Raw genomic sequence first — 16,978 nt, forward strand, 5'->3', positions numbered from 1 at the left:
CCACAGGACTGGGAAGGGGCATGTGTGTTGGGTATGCTCAAACCATCCTTCTTCTTGTTACCGATTGAAACAGGTGAGACTTTAGGTGTTAAAGTGTATGATGTGAATCATAGGAAGAAAAGGGGACCCTTAGAGATAGGCACCTGGGAAGATAATGAATGGCCTCCCCAGCGTATCATAGATTATTATGGGCCAGCCACGTGGGCAGAAGATGGTACCTTTGGTTATAGAACCCCAATTTATATGCTCAACCGTATTATAAGATTACAGGCGGTGGTTGAGATTATTACTAATGAGACCTCACAAGCACTCAATCTTCTAGCGAAGCATAACACCAGGATGAGGACAGCAGTCTACCAAAATAGATTAGCCTTGGATTACCTTTTGGCAGTAGAGGGAGGTGTATGTGGGAAGTTTAACCTAAGTAATTGCTGTCTTCAAATAGATGACGAAGGGCAAGCAATAGCTGAGCTTACTAGCCATATGGTTAAACTAGTGCATGTGCCTACTCAGGTATGTAAAGGGTACAATCCAAGTAGTTGGTTTGGTAGCTGGTATGAGTGGTTTGGAGGGCTTAAGGCAGTGGTAGGTGGAGTCCTACTGATTTTACTGTTGTGTCTACTCCTACCGTGTCTTATACCCTTAGTAGTTAGGTCTGTGCAAAGCCTGATAGGAAGTATAGCAGAGAGGAAGGCTGCTGCACAGATAATGGCGATATATAAGTATAAGGCTCTAGATCAGGGAGAACCAATGCAAGAAGATGAATGTTGAAGATTCACATCATAAGATAAGTCTGGTCTGGTTCATGGTAACCTGAGGTATATGCAAACCAAGGTTAAGTGATGCCTCAAGTAATTGTGAAATATCAGAGGCATCAAAGGGGGGAATGTGATGTAATTCCAGTAAAATACAAGTTTAGCAGGCTAAGATTGCCACAAGGCATATGTATGTATATGTGTTTGTAGTATCAGTTAGTTAATAACACGTAGCTAAGATACTGTCATCACTGTACTGACCAGGTGCAGGAATGTAAGAACTGGAATTACGCGTCCCTCTCCTTTGTATCAGATGAGCCACGTGGTTAGACCGGATGGATGAGTTTAGACTCTATTTATTAAATAGGTTAAGGGTATGTGTGGGTGTAGTTAATTGTGGGAGGAGCTACAGTGCTATATAAGGAATGTACTCTATGTATTCAGTACTCAGACTTTGCTGTATTTTGGTGACGCTAGTCCCTCTGAGTCCCGATCGGTGATCCAATAAAGAATCTCTTCCTTCCTGAAGAAACCTGTGTCCATCTCTCTGTGCTTGGCTTCCGTCAGTTTCTCCGGTATCATAACCAGCTTTATTGACAGTTACACTCCATCTCCCAGCAACACGCTGCTTCCGTTTCCGGTCTAGAACACAACGAACAAACGGAAACTACAACTCCCGACAGGCTTTGCACCTCCGTGTGACGTAAACAGGAAGCTGTCGGCTGGTGGTGATTCTTTTGGAACGCAAACTCGGTCCACGCTAGTTTTCACTTCCGGTCTGGTTCCAGGTCAGTTTGTGTTTGATGTCAGAGCTCAGTGTTTGTATAATACACAATAATATAACATGGTTCTGACGTCATCACTGCATGACGTCACTGGGTCTGGATGGAATATATCCAGCTCTGTGCTTTATTGGGTCATAAGATCTCAGTCTGCCATGATTTACTCACTGCCAGTCAATCAGTGGGAACAGATAGGAGATAAATATCTCCTTATTGTAAATATCTCCTTATTGTAAATAGCTCCTTATTGTAAATATCTCCCTATTGTAAATATCTCCTTATTGTAAATATCTCCTTATTGTAAATATCTCCCTATTGTAAATATCTCTTTATTGTAAATATCTCCTTATTGTAAATATCTCCTTATTGTAAATATCTCCTTATTGTAAATATCTCCTTATTGTAAATATCTCCTTATTGTAAATATCTCTTTATTGTAAATATCTCCTTATTGTAAATATCTCCTTATTGTAAATATCTCCCTATTGTAAATATCTCTTTATTGTAAATATCTCCTTATTGTAAATATCTCTTTATTGCAAATATCTCCTTATTATAAATATCTCTTTATTGTAAATATCTCCTTATTGTAAATATCTAATTATTGTAAATATCTCTTTATTGTAAATATCTCTTTATTGTAAATATCTCCTTATTGTAAATATCTCCTTATTATAAATATCTCCTTATTGTAAATATCTCCTTATTGTAAATATCTCTTTATTGTAAATATCTCTTTATTGTAAATATCTCCTTATTGTAAATATCTCCTTATTGTAAATATCTCCTTATTGTAAATGTCTCCTTATTGTAAATATCTCCTTATTGTAAATATCTCCTTATTATAAATATCTCCTTATTGTAAATATCTCCTTATTGTAAATATCTCTTTATTGTAAATATCTCCTTATTGTAAATATCTCCTTATTGTAAATATCTCCTTATTGTAAATATCTCCTTATTATAAATATCTCCTTATTGTAAATATCTCCTTATTGTAAATATCTCCTTATTGTAAATATCTCTTTATTGTAAATATCTCCTTATTGTACATTTCTCCTTATTGTAAATATCTCCTTATTATAAATATCTCCTTATTGTAAATATCTCCTTATTGTACATTTCTCCTTATTGTAAATATCTCCTTATTATAAATATCTCCTTATTGTAAATATCTCTTTATTGTAAATATCTCTTTATTGTAAATATCTCCCTATTGTACATTTCTCCTTATTGTAAATATCTCCTTATTATAAATATCTCCTTATTGTAAATATCTCCTTATTGTACATTTCTCCTTATTGTAAATATCTCCTTATTATAAATATCTCCTTATTGTAAATATCTCTTTATTGCAAATATCTCCTTATTGTAAATATCTCCTTATTGTAAATAGCTCCTTATTGTAAATATCTCCTTATTGTAAATATCTCCTTATTGTAAATAGCTCCTTATTGTAAATATCTCCTTATTGTAAATATCTCCTTATTGTAAATATCTCCCTATTGTAAATATCTCCTTATTATAAATATCTCCTTATTGTAAATGTCTCCTTATTGTAAATATCTCCTTATTGTAAATATCTGTGAGGGGTGTACTCACTTTCGTGAAATACTGTATAAGTCATATTTAATTAAGCACATTTTCCTTTAAAATTTCAAATTGTAATAAAACCTTAAAGATTACCTATGCAAAATGAATATGATTTAGGTTAAAGCCAGACTGGATTCAAAATGCCCAGCAGTGCTGTCATAGTTTATTAAAAGGACATATTTAAAGATGTTTTGAATCTAGAACCCTTTTTCAATTTAACATCACCACATTATTAATAAAAGGGTCAGTCTAATCACCATAATCACTACCGCGTATTGTGGTGGTTTTCGTGCCATGCGTTCTCTGGCACCAATTCGTAATAAGACTGGGACCATGGGACCCAGGTTATTATCAGACTGTTCAAAACCAATTTGACTATTTACAGTGGGATGGCCCCATGGGTCTCATCGTGCCATAACCTCTATAGCGTTCTGTTGTGTTATGGTGCCTATATTATACCTTAACTTTAAATATGCAATATTTGCAAATACCGTAGATATGTTTTATATATCAGACTCTTCAAACACAGTTCTATCAGACCAGAATATATGTCTCAGTCATTAACGTCTATCTCTTGCACAAGGACCAGAACTCATTGTCAGATCATTGTAGTTACCCTGTGCTGATGAACATGGACTGGACTCAGATTGATGAGAAGATCTTGGATCTCACCTTGGAGATCATCTCTCTGCTTACTGGAGAGGTGAGTGATTGTAGGACTTCACACTAACAATATATATTAGAAAACAAACATTATCCTAGAAATAACCAATAAATGGAACCCGGCATCTTTTGTTTTCCTGAAATAGAAGTGTATGTTCTGAGTTCTAGGATTCCTGGATGAAAATAACTTCCATTACCAGAACAGAGCTGGCTGCCTGTGTGTGCCTTAGCTCCGGAGACATCTGCAACCTCTCTTCTAGTACTCCCGTGTATTTACACATCTTAGAATTCCACTCTGCTATCCTAGTAGCCAGGCCTTACATGTTATTGCCACTGCAAGCCATGATATACCCTCGGTGCATTTTTCGCAGTAAAAGTTAACTAAGCTGACACGTTGCCTGGATTTGTCCACCAAATGAAATGAAAATAAAGAACAATCAGTGCTGTCTATCTCTGACTTATAGTTGGCTATTTGGTTTTGCTAATATTAAGGAAGTGACAGTTGCTCAATAAATATTGTAAGTTTTGTTATATTACACTTCAAAATAAGATCCAGATTTTTTTTTCATTTTGTTTCAAGCCCTGGTGTCCTGGGAACCTGATGACATTTCATATGGGAGCAAATATGTGAAATTCCTATCACTTGACACCTGCGACATGTAACTCCAGGCCCTGGGCATTCTTTTTTATTTTCAGGCTAGTGGCAGAGCTTCTACAAGGGAGCCCAGGGGGAGGAGTCAGGACCAGGGCTGGAAGTGCACGGTCTACAACTCTGATGTTTGAATACCACAAAAATCCCACCATTGCAGTCCCTATACTTGCTAATAATTTAGAGCGCAGCCGGTTCTTCCCAGTCTGCACTCTGAGCACTGGGATCAGAAGGTGCGGTTACTATGGTCTACACCTGCTCCCCCAGTGGACCATCAGGGAGTTTAGCCCCCACTAGACCACCAGGAATCATAATCATGCTTCCTACAAGAAGCTAAAAATGAGGGGGCAAAAGACATAGTAGCAACAGAGAGAGACACGACACGGGGGGGGGGGGGGGGGAGGGGGAGGAGGGAGAAGCCCTGACTATTCCTGAGTTAGATCTTTTTTTTCCTTTGGATTTAATTTGTGAAAATTCAGAGTTTAGTAAATAATCCTGTCAATATCCAGCACATGGTAGGGGACCAAATGCTTCTAACTGTATTTTTTTGTGTTGGGTTGAGCAGATTGGGATGCTGCTTTAGATTTAGAACTGAAGAGTCCGAAACTCACAGAGTTTAAATACTTGTGTCCCAGAAATAAAACCTCTGTATTTAACTTATTCTTATTATTTAGGATCAGGTGGTTGCAAAAAAGTTTAGCGAGTGTGTTGATCACAACCGCCCTCACCATGTAAAAGAAGGATCCTATAAAACTGAGAGCCCCAGTGCGGTGACTCCACGTTCCTCGCTGATACACGAGAGAGGGAATGACAAGAAGATCCTGGAACTGACCAAGAAGATCATCCAGCTGCTGACTGGAGAGGTGAGGCTGCTGGGAATAGGACATTATACAGTAAAACCAAGGGATGTGTTTGGATGGTGACTGTATCATTGTGTGTGTCAGGTTCCTATAAGGTGTGAGGATGTCACTGTCTATTTCTCCATGGAGGAGTGGGAGTATCTAGAAGGACACAAGGATCTCTACAAGGACGTGATGATGGAGAATCACCAGACCCTAATTTCACCGGGTGAGAAGATGCTAACCTTCTATAATATTTGTGCATATCAGAGATGATTTACAGAAATGTACATAAACAGTAATGTCTGATTTACCTTTTCTTTCAATAATTTGTCTACTAATAATACAACTTTTTCTCCTTTAGATAAACCTTTATCAGGTGAATATTATACTCCTGTTTGTATGCCTGAGTTTGGAAACAATGAGGAAAGTGTAGCTAAACCCAAAAATGGACCACACTATCTGCGAACTCGCAAAGTAAGAAAAAGACTGAAAAAATATATGCCGTATATATGGGAAGAGTCTCCACCGTGTATAGAGGAAAATTACAGAGAAATGGACATTTACAAACAGACAGAATATCCATCTACTGATATTAAGAAGGAATCGGCATTACATGAAGAAGGGAATCTCACGGGGTTTGACATCCATGCATGCACAGATAATACACAGACAGAATATTCATCTATTCTTCTTAAGGAGGAATCTGCCTCAGATGAAGAAGGGAATCGCCCCCCAGGAGTCGACATGTATAAATCCAGTCACAATTCTACTCTTGCAGATAATGAAGATAATAGAGCTTGTTCAAACATACATTCTATCAAGCCTTGTATTGAATTAAATACACCACATCATATTGATGGTAATGCTACTCTGAGCAAAGACAACATAGAGGAAATATTCCCGATTTCTGATTGTCCACAAGGCTTCAGTAGTGACACGCAGGATGTTAAACATCAGCCAGCTCATACAGGTAAATACTTATTATCCACGCCAGACTTTGTTATACATGAGATGAATTACAAAGGAGAAAATCAGATTTTATCTTCTCAATCTGGGTCAGATTTTTTTCAGATGTCAAATCTTGTCAAGCAGGAAATGGATTGGAATGAACAGACACCATATATGTGCTCTGAATGTGGGAAATATTTTACCCAGGCTGCACAGCTCGCATCACATAAAATGTTTCATACTAAGGAAAGACCTTACAAATGTACTGAATGTTTGAAGAATTTTAAAAGAAAGCATCATCTTGTTAGTCATCGGAAGATTCACACAGGAGAAAAACCATTTAAATGCACTGAATGCGGAAAATGTTTTATTTCGAATTCGCAGATGATTTCACATACATGCATTCATTCAGGCAAGAGACCATTTAAGTGTTATGAATGTGGCAAGTGTTTTACCCAAAAGCATCATCTTATTAGTCATCAAATGGTTCACAGTGAAGAAAAGCCATTTAAATGCTCTGAATGTGGGAAGTGTTTTACCCTAAAGCATCATCTTATTAGTCATCACGTGGTTCACACAGGAGAAAAGCCATTTAAATGCTCTGAATGTGGGAAAGGCTTCAACAATGTTAAAAATCTTGCAGCACATAAACTGAATCACACTGGAGAAAAACCATTTTCATGCTCCGAATGTGGGAAACGGTTTACCTTAAAACATATTCTTAAAAGGCACCACAGAGTTCACACAGGAGAGAAACCATATAGGTGTCTTGAATGTGGAAAAAGTTTTTCTCGGGCCACAAATCTTGCAGCACATAAAATGATTCACACAGGAGAAAAACAATTTTCATGCTCTGAATGCGGGAAAGGTTTTACTTGGAGATCCCAGCTGATTTCACATAAATGGATTCATACAGGCGAGAAACCATTTAAGTGTAATGAATGTGGCAAGTGTTTTATCCAAAAGCATCATCTTATTAGTCATCAAGTGGTTCACAGTGAAGAAAAGCCTTTTAAATGCTCTGAATGTGGGAAATGTTTTACCCGGGAAACAAGTCTTACATCACATAAACTTATTCACACAGGAGAAAAACCATTTTCATGCTCTGAATGTGGGAAAGGTTTTACCCTGTCCGCATCTCTTATCAGACATAAAAGAATTCACAGATGATTAGAGCCATTCTTCTGTTCTGAATTAGACACTAAGGCCTATTAGATTAGAACCCATTTGGATGTACAATGTGTTTTGTTACATATGCAATGAATAAGGTTTGTATTGTTTTTTTGTCCCTGCACTCTTGCTTTTTGGGTGTAAATTAAGAGAGATGTAATGTGCTAAATATGAGAATTTTTTATGAATGGGGAGCTACTGGTTGGCAGCTGACCGCTCTATCCAGTCAGCAGCGCTCCTGCTCTGTGCTGCCTGTAACTCATTTTCAGTAGCTGGATGCCTAAAATATGGGCGATTTACATGCTAACTTGCTATACTTACTGCTTAAACTGCTTCCAGAGACTCCTCAATGTATGCTTTCCTGTGGTCATCTCTAAATGGGCCTCCACATTGTCGAGGTAACCACAGGAAAGCATAAATTAAGGAGTCTCTGGAAGCAGTTTAAGCTGCAAGTATTGCAAGTTATCATGTAAGTCTCCCATGTTTAAATTAGTGTAGGACCCATCGATATTGGGGTGGGCTTAACACAATATGGCCATATGGTGTAAATTAATCCCCATTATAGGTGGTTTTAAGTGGTAGAACGTTTTTTTGTATGTGTGCTGTTCCTTTAACTGTATTTTGGATCCTCCTAACCAAGAAGAAGCTGTTGATAGCTGGGCTTAGCACAGACAGGGAGTCGGAAGTATTCCAGAGTGGTTTCCAGGCAGACTCCAGGTGAGCAATAAAATCATTCCAAAACAGTTTGATTACTTTCATTCAAAAGTGGAGGGGTGGGGAGAAGATTGCTAGGGCACTCCTGGCACTAGAACCACTATAGTGCATGGGGTGTTCCTTTAAGGGTTTGAAACATTGATATCGTACTACTTCAGTTTTATAGAACCAAAAGTAAATTGCTGCTCAATAGTTTGGATTATCCCTAGGCATTAGATCCCCCAACAGACGGAATATATATAAGTGTACAGAAACACTATCTGCTCAGATCCCAGTCATGACACCATGCAAGAAGATAATTATTCCAAACATGCCGCTGAAAACACAAATTGTTTTGTATACTATGTTGTATGCTACTGAAATGTTTCCTTGACTGCGTAATGCAGGGCTTGACAAATTTGTTTGTAATCTAGGATCCAGCTAAAAAGGTTAGGAGCCATTTTTTTTCAAGGGACACTATAGTCACTAGAACCACTACAGATTAATGTAGTTGTTCCGGTGCCTATAGCCTGTCTCTGTAGCCTTTTCAATGTAAATGCTGCCTTTTCAGAGAAAAGGCAGTGTTTACATTGCTGCCTACTAAGACCCCTAGTGACAGTCACTCAGACAGTCACTCTAGAACATGCGAAATATCCTCCCAATGCTTTCCTAAGGGAAAGCATTGGCTTAGCTGAGATCAATAAGATCTCAGATATGGAGGCGGGACAAGCAACAGCGAAACCAGCACAGTGTGGGGGGGAAAAGGTAAGTAAAAACACCAATCATATGATCGGAGGGAGGCAAGTACCTAAACAGACACACACTCTCTGACAGACAGACATACACACGCACACACACTCATTGACAGAGACACACACAGACATACACACACACTGACAGACCTACACACACTCATTGACAGAGACACACACACAGATATATACACACACACACTTTCTCTAACACTCACACATTTATATTTTTAATTCTAATCCACCCAGCCTCAATACATTTGGGAGAGCTGAGTGGGCTTTCCCTGGGGTCCAGTTGGGCTGATATTCCTGCGCGGAAGGGAGCAGTCTTCCTCTGCTCCCTCTCACTCTCTGCAGTGATGCTGGGGCCGGAAGAACATCTTATTTCGGCTCCCGTCATCATTATACAGCGCGAGGAAGCAGAGAAGAGCTGCAGGAAGGCTGCTCCCTCGCGTGCTGCCCCAGCCTGCCGCCTCCATACTTTCCGCGGGTAGGCAGGCGGCTACAAACTTCATTGGGCTGGCCGCCTCTATGCTCCTGTGGGCAACCGGCTACTTAGCTTCCTGAGCCGTCCGCCTCCGTACCTCCCAGGGTGGCCGGTTAAAACACTCCCTGAGTGGGCAGGCAGCCGGCCGGCTCCATTGTTTGCCCAGCCGGCCACTTTAGGTAAAAGGCTGACAATTCCCAGAGGCCAGAGCAAAATTTCTAGTCACCCTGGCGTAATGTCATCCTTCTAACCAAACTCTAAATGAAAGTGTACTTTGATTTCCAATGAAAAGACTATGTGGAATATTCCCCAGGAAGAAGTGGGAGCAATGATTGTTGGTGCATGGGGAGACAATAGAAGTTCTCAGTTTATGGATTTAAAGGAAAAGAGTGATAGTCTGCACTTTATCCGTTGTCATTGTTTTATTTTACATCCCGTGTGCTGGAGCATAGAGTCAAAATGACAAAATCTCTGGCACTGTCCAAGTGCTTATATATGTATCAGCTGCTTTGTTTAGGTATTCATTGTAGTTACATTGACGTAACTAGTTCTGCATTTTCTGAAAGAGACATATGAGGTCAAGGTCAGATTTCAGTTAGGTGACCAACTAATTCCTCTTGCTGGCGGCTGGACAAGATAGATAAACGGGCATTATGACTCCAATAAAAGATACACATCCATGTAATGTACTCTCAGACAATACTTGTAAAGTGCTTTGTATAAAGTATAAGGCTGACACTTGTCAAACACTAAACGTTTCTGTACGTAAGTTTATATATTAACTGTATTTATTCATTTATGCTGGCAATATCTCAGATGTCCACAAGAGAGAAGATTATTATATATGTTGCCAGCGTGCAGTGTGCATTGATTGGCATCATTCACCCTCCAAAACCTGGACTGTTGGTGGTCCATGAGGACTGGGTTGGAGAACACTGATCTAAATGATAGAAGATAATGGGAAGTGAGTAGAAAACATACACATACAATAATTTAGGAGTAATAACTGATTTGAGGAGGCCCTCCAGGTTAGGGGTCAACGACCACACACACATTGTACAATTACCCATGAGGCACACAGGACAACCCCATGATAGTGAGACCAAAGTCCACGCACAATACACCCAACCACATTGTCCTGGATGAGGGATACATAAGCGAGTAGTGTGGTCCGAACCTGTGTTGTCAAAGCGTACAGATGAGTCATTCATCTCAGGCCACCCTTAGCATCTATATACACCCGATGAAGACTTACCACTCTCTTGTAACTTTTGGCATTAACCGCATGTATACCCCCTCATAATCGACCACTTAGCCTGGCCTCACCAGTCATTGTTTGTATATAACTTCTCTCTCGCTCCCCATTACCACATGTCCCTGTCCATATATATAAATTGTCTTTCTTCACTCATGTCTGCTGGGCCACACACTTCCAGCTTCTAACAAAGCCTTTACATATGCATATACATGTTGCCTATGTATCACCTTCTGGTATAGGTCTCGATGTTCTGCAGTGCCAATCTGCATTTATTAGACTAACTCTACATGAGACCTTCATGTGTTATCTCTGCCTCATTCACAGAACGTCAGCTTAACTGTAAGATTACAACGGTGTCCGGGTACATCATACAGCCGTAGAGTGTATTAAATGTTAGTTAGCTATAACTTCACTACACCGTTTATTGAGCTTTATACATACAGAATTTAGGACCTATGCCTATACTTAATGATGCCCACCATGTTTTATTTTTCTTGTTTTACACATTACTTATTGTTTCCATATTACCTTTCAATCACTCTAAATGTAGAGGCACTAATGGCTGTTTTATGACTAGCTAGGCAAAGTTGAATAGCCTGTAATTGTTATTTATAATGCTGGAACCAATATATGTTTTTGCATGTCATGACTAAGGAGACCTACTGCTACTATACAAAAGACATTGCAGCGATGATACTAAAAATTAATTATAAACTACTGTCACTAAACGACAACTTAATCCACTATGACAGGTGTAGTTACTCAGCTTGTACTTCGCGTGTATTGTTAACTTAAACATTTTGTGCGTTTAATCTGAATGCTATATAGCAGTCGACGAACATGTGTTTTTAAAAGTGTTTGTAAATGTTGCTGTGGCATTATTGATGTGCGATTGTTCTTTCAAGCACAACAAAAATAAAGAATTAAAAATAAATAAATAAATAAATAACTGATTTGAGTAAACATGCCCTTCCAGTAAGGGTTAAGGGAAGAAGTGTCCATGTGGAAAGATATCATTCCATATCAGAAATGAACATAGAAATATTTAAAGAACACAGGATATCTTTTGAGTAAGAGAGTGCCTAGATATTGGAGATCAGTGTGTTTCACAATGAACCCTGTAAAATTATCGATTGTTCCAGGTGATGCTCATTAGTTAATGACATAGCTGTCAATTTGGGGAAATTGATATGAAAACGTGATTGAATTGTGATACATATGTGATTGCTGAAATGGAAGTAGATGGGTTAAATGTATATAAAAATACATCATCTGTAAAAACGCACAATTCAATGGAGAGCCCACCTGGATAAAGGTTAATGCTCCATTATTAGATAGTAATCTGTTTATAGAGTCCAAAGCTAGATGGAGAAGGAGTGGAAATAGGGAACAGCCCAGACCAACACTAACAAATCCACCGGTCACACTGTAGCACATTAAGCATAATTCAAGTCTTAGGATAGTCATATAGGCCGCTAACATAAAAGAAATGGAGTAAAAAAAAAAACACAATCTCAGTCAGAATATTCAGAACTTGGTTAAAACCATTACAATATAGTATGGGTGGTATTGTCTCTAATTGTATTGGTAGAATGTCGTCCTACATCACTTAACTAACCCCATACACAAAACATCCAGTGTTTCGCCAAAAAGGCTCTTCCAGGGGCATATGTGAATTATCTGAATATGCAAGTTAACAAGCCTTGCTATTCAGGTAGTGCATATATAGCTGTTGCTACCAACAGAGGGCGCTATACAGGCTCCATAGCCGAATCTGCCTAGTTTGTAAAAAGCATCAGCAGGATAGGAGAGCACACAAAACAATAAACAAACACATTATACACACCTTGCACCTATAATGGGTGCAGGGTGACTTAGACATAGGAGTAGTCCATGGTCCTACATTAAGTGTCCGTATGAAACTGCAGGTGATGGTGAGTACCATCACATTGTGCTATACCATGGTTGCAGCCTAGTGAGACTTGGGGATCGGCAGTTGACTCTTAGGGGAGGCCCAGAAGAAACCTGCGATGCCACGTGGAGTGACTGGACAGCAGAAAAGAGCAGATGGCCTTGTGTGGGTCCCAATTTCACTACATGTTGCCCAAGCTCACTAACACATACAAAAACACAAACTCACTACAGACCAGTTCACTGATGCACAAACATATGCTGACATAGACAAGCTCAGTGGCACAAACACATTCATTGTCACTCACTGCATGCTGGCCATTTTATACTTATTAGTACCTTGATGGTGGACTGTAAAAGGAAGCCTTTTACTATTGGCTGCCATTTACCAGGGCTTCTCTTCTGTCAGTTCTCAGTTGGTTTGGGCTCTATAAAGAACATTTAGACTTTAGAAAAACAGACTTTTCTAAAATTAGAATATGTGTAATGGAGTCATTATCAGACTGGAGCAATTTACATGGAGTCAGCCACCCTTAGCCTTATCACCCCCCCCCCCCCCCACCCTCAGCCTTATCACCTATGCCACCACCCTCAGCCTCATCACTCCCCACACCACCCTCCGCCTCATCACCCCCCACACCACCCTCAGCCTCATCACCTCCCCCACCACCCTCAGCCAAACCACCTCCCCCACCACCCTCAGCCTCATCACCCCCACCACCCTCAGCCTCACCACCACCCTCAGCCTCAGCCCCTCACCATCACCCCCACAACCCTCAGCATCACCGCCCACATACCACCCTCAGCCTCATCACCCCCACCACCCTCAGCCTCACCCCCCACACCACCCTCAGCCTCACCACCCCCCACCATCCTCAGCCTCATCACCCCCACCACCCTCAGCCTCACCACAACCCTCAGCCTCACCACCCCCCACCACCCGCAGCCTCACCACCCTCAGCCTCACCCCCCACCACCCTCAGCCTCACCCCCCACACCACCCTCAGCCTCACCCCCCACACCACCCTTAGTCTCACCCCCCCACACCACCCTCAGCCTCACCCCCCCACACCACCCTCAGCCTCACCCCCCACACCACCCTCAGCCTCAACCCCCCACACCACCCTCAGCCTCACCCCCCACACACCACCCTCAGCCTCACCGCCACCCTCAGCATCACCCCCTTCGCTCTCACATCACACCCCCTCCCACTCACATCACCCCACCTCTCACTCACACATCACCCCCCTCTCACTCTCACATTACTCCCCTCTCCCTCTCACCATCACCCCCTTCACCATCACCCCCCACACCATCACTTCCCTCTCACCATCACCCGCCTCTCATCATCACCCCCCCCCCCATACACACAACACACTTCAAGCAGCTACCCCATACACATAGGGTTTCAGACAAAAACGCAAACATGCTCACAGAGACATACATTCACACACACACACACACACGGATACTCTCTGTCAGACACTCTCAGGCACATACATAGATAAACTGTGCATCAATGTGTATATGTGACACTTTTTTGTTCATGAGGCCTCATGTTTGAGTTTCGCCTAAGGCCTCATAAAGTCTAGAGCCGCCTCTGTATAAGATTAGGCAGAAAGAGGCTAAGCAAGTTATAAGAGCTTCCAAATCACACACAGAAGAGAAAATAGCAGTCAGTAAAAAGGGGACAAAACATTTTTTTAGATACATAAATGAGAAAAGGAAAGTAAAACAGGGACTTTATGTCAAGACACGGAGGCTCATATTGCTTAACCCTTTCTTTACTGTTCACAAATAGCAGCAAAGAATACAACAGTAAGAAAAATGGTAACCATAGTGATAGGCCAGTCCCAGTATAATAGTCAGCACGTCCTCACATATTTCCTCTTTCTTTGCTTCTCCACACAAAGATAAGTACATGACGAATTTTCTCTTACATATATTTCTTAATTATCATTGATTTCTTATTATTAATGTTATTATTTATTGTTCTTTATTATTGTATTGTTCTTATTTGTTGAAGACTCATTATTGCTTTATTTTCTCATTATTATTATTATTATATTATTATTACGGATTTTTTCTTCTGTGTATTCTTCTATTGTTGTTGTGTATTATACATTTGTTTGTTACCTTTGAGCCCAGGGTTCCAGGCCTTCTTTGGGGTATTATTATTTGTATCCCTCTCCCTTGAGCTTCCCTTTGTTGCTCTTATCTCCTTCTCGCTGCCTTTTGGCTCTCCCTGTCTACTTGGTGCCCTTTTGCGCCTGTTTTCTCCATTCTGTTCGGCTGTTTTCATTAATGAATCAAGCCCGTTCGGCTAAATTCATCATGAAACCATGCCGTTCGTTAGTTTTACCGGCATATAGCATCATTCGTCTGTTTGCCGCGTTCAACTAATTTTTATATGAATGGACTGCTCGTTCGTCTGTATTTCCAATTCATTCCATTCGTCTACTTGTTTACACAAATTCGTCTCTTTTTTGACGGACGTTCGGTTCTTTAATTGACAAATTCACAGGATTTTTTGCCGCGAATCTCACAAGATTGCTGGCAACCATTTTCGTGTTCTCTTCTTGTCTGCCAGTCTGGGCCCTGGTGAGCTCCCTATCTCTACCCTCTTAAGGTTATAGCTAGTTTGGTGTGATTAACTCCTGCTAGTCTGTTCTGTTCCGTTATTTTATTTATTAGTCTATAACTGCTTACAGTACATTATATATTTTTTGGTTAAAGGGGAAATCTCACAGCATTACTATGCCCAAATCCAAAGTGCCTGCCAGTCCCCTTTTCCTTGGAGAGATGGACATACCCCAGGTTTTAGGTAACCCTTCTTCCAGCTCTAATTCCCCTTCTTCTACAGTGGACCCTATGTCTCTGCCTGACGAGGCCCAGTCCCTGGCGCTACAGCGTTCAGTCACTGACGCCATTATGGCTGCTATGGGCTCTATGTCCTCTGCCCTCTCCCAGACCATATCACAGGCCTTACTTGCGCGCCCTTTGGACGCAGAAGGTTCGGCCATACCGACGTGCTTAGTGCGTCCTGCTCCAGGCCTTACAGGGGACGCACTTAAAAAGGCTACTGCCAAATCCAGAACGGGCACGGCTGTATAAATGTGCTAGAGCACAAAAAGAGAGTGACTCCGACTCAGAAATCGGGTCTAGTGAGGAGGCTGATGCTGAGTCCGTGTGAGACTCTGACGATAAGGTATGCGGGTAGGATACTGACCCTTTTGTCCCTGCCCAATCTGGGATAGTAGTGAGTGGCTCTTGGAGTGACTCCCCCGCTACTGCAGGCTCCACCCTCATGGATCCGTCTGGGGAACCCATGTTTGACCTTGACCCGGATGCTCTCCATCATCCGAGGTTGGCGGAATGGCTCCCAGCGGACCATGTGGCATGATACCTTGAAAATTGGGTACGGCGCCCCTTCAGCAAGGCGGCGCGTAATAAACTCAGGGCAGAATGTCCAAGACCGAAATGTCCAATGTGCCTAGCAAAGTCTGTGAGACCCCTATAGTCGATCCTAAGATGGCCCAATTCCTCTCCAAGTTGGGATGGAATCCCCGCAAGGGCCTAGATTCAGCACTTAAATCATGCCAAGATAAACACCTGGACATATTTGGTCCTTTGGCCAAACCATTTGACCTGACTGAAATCGCCAGAGCCGAAAACAAGCAGGTTGACCTGGAGGAACTCTGTGGCTGGGTGCAGAGGGCAATCTGCAATCAAGCAGCGTTAATACCTCCCTGTCCATAGAACGGCGTTGACTAGACGATCATATGGGACTGCTTGGAGTGCTTGGGCTGGCTGGTGCCTGGCTTGGAACTTGGATCCCATTTTGGCACCTGTGACTGCGATCCTCCAATCCCTCACTTCATTATTCGAGGCTGGTCGGGCGTATTGCACGATTAATTTGTACAGATCGGCCATCTCCTCGGCTCACCAAGGATTTGACTCTTTGGTGTGCCGCTTGCTTCGGGGCTCGCGCCCCCTAGGCCTCGATACTCGGCTACTTGGAACGTCTCCTGCGTTTTGTCACTTTTTACTTCCTGGCCTCCCAATTCGGATCTCTCCCTGCGACAGCTGTCGGCCAAGTTGGTCTCCCTTTTTTGCCTCATTTCATGCAAACAGGTTTCGGATGTACGTGCCCTGGACTACGATGCTAGGTCCTTCACTCCGGACAGGGTGACATTTAACATCTCCAGACGCACGACTGCTATTCGGTCGGTTTCGTATCCGAGTTTTCCAGTTACCCGGCTTTGTGTCCAGTGACCAGTTTTGCACTTAAATCATGCCAAGATAAACACCTGGACATATTTGGTCCATTTGACCTGACTGAAATCGCCAGAGCCGAAAACAAGCAGGGTGACCCGGAGGAACTCCGTGGCTGGGTGCAGAGGCCAATCTGCATAGCAAGCAGCGTTAATACCTCCCTGTCCATAGAACGGCGTTGACTAGACGATCATATGGGA

The 16,978-nt window shown here is 41.6% G+C and overlaps 1 protein-coding gene across 1 annotated transcript; it reads left to right on the forward strand.

The window, feature by feature from the left end:
• Window positions 1-1,352: 1,352 nt before the first annotated feature.
• LOC134574832 (zinc finger protein 436-like) lies at window positions 1,353-7,676 on the forward strand. Its single transcript, XM_063433893.1, has 5 exons — window positions 1,353-1,543; window positions 3,714-3,833; window positions 5,117-5,305; window positions 5,387-5,510; window positions 5,646-7,676. The coding sequence occupies exons 2-5, from the start codon at window positions 3,756-3,758 to the stop codon at window positions 7,400-7,402; spliced, it is 2,148 nt and encodes a 715-aa protein (XP_063289963.1). The 5' UTR covers window positions 1,353-1,543; window positions 3,714-3,755; the 3' UTR covers window positions 7,403-7,676.
• Window positions 7,677-16,978: the final 9,302 nt, after the last annotated feature.

This window comes from Pelobates fuscus, chromosome 10 (genome assembly GCF_036172605.1).
Source record: "Pelobates fuscus isolate aPelFus1 chromosome 10, aPelFus1.pri, whole genome shotgun sequence".
Lineage (NCBI taxonomy): Eukaryota > Metazoa > Chordata > Amphibia > Anura > Pelobatidae > Pelobates > Pelobates fuscus.

Excerpts from the sequence above, each read along its gene's own strand:
- LOC134574832 (XM_063433893.1), top strand. The coding sequence starts at position 3,756 with ATGAACATGGACTGGACTCAGATTGATGAGAAGATCTTGGATCTCACC. Across the intron at positions 5,306-5,386 it reads TCCAGCTGCTGACTGGAGAG|GTTCCTATAAGGTGTGAGGA; the intron begins GTGAGGCTGCTG and ends TGTGTGTGTCAG. Across the intron at positions 5,511-5,645 it reads CCAGACCCTAATTTCACCGG|ATAAACCTTTATCAGGTGAA; the intron begins GTGAGAAGATGC and ends TTTCTCCTTTAG.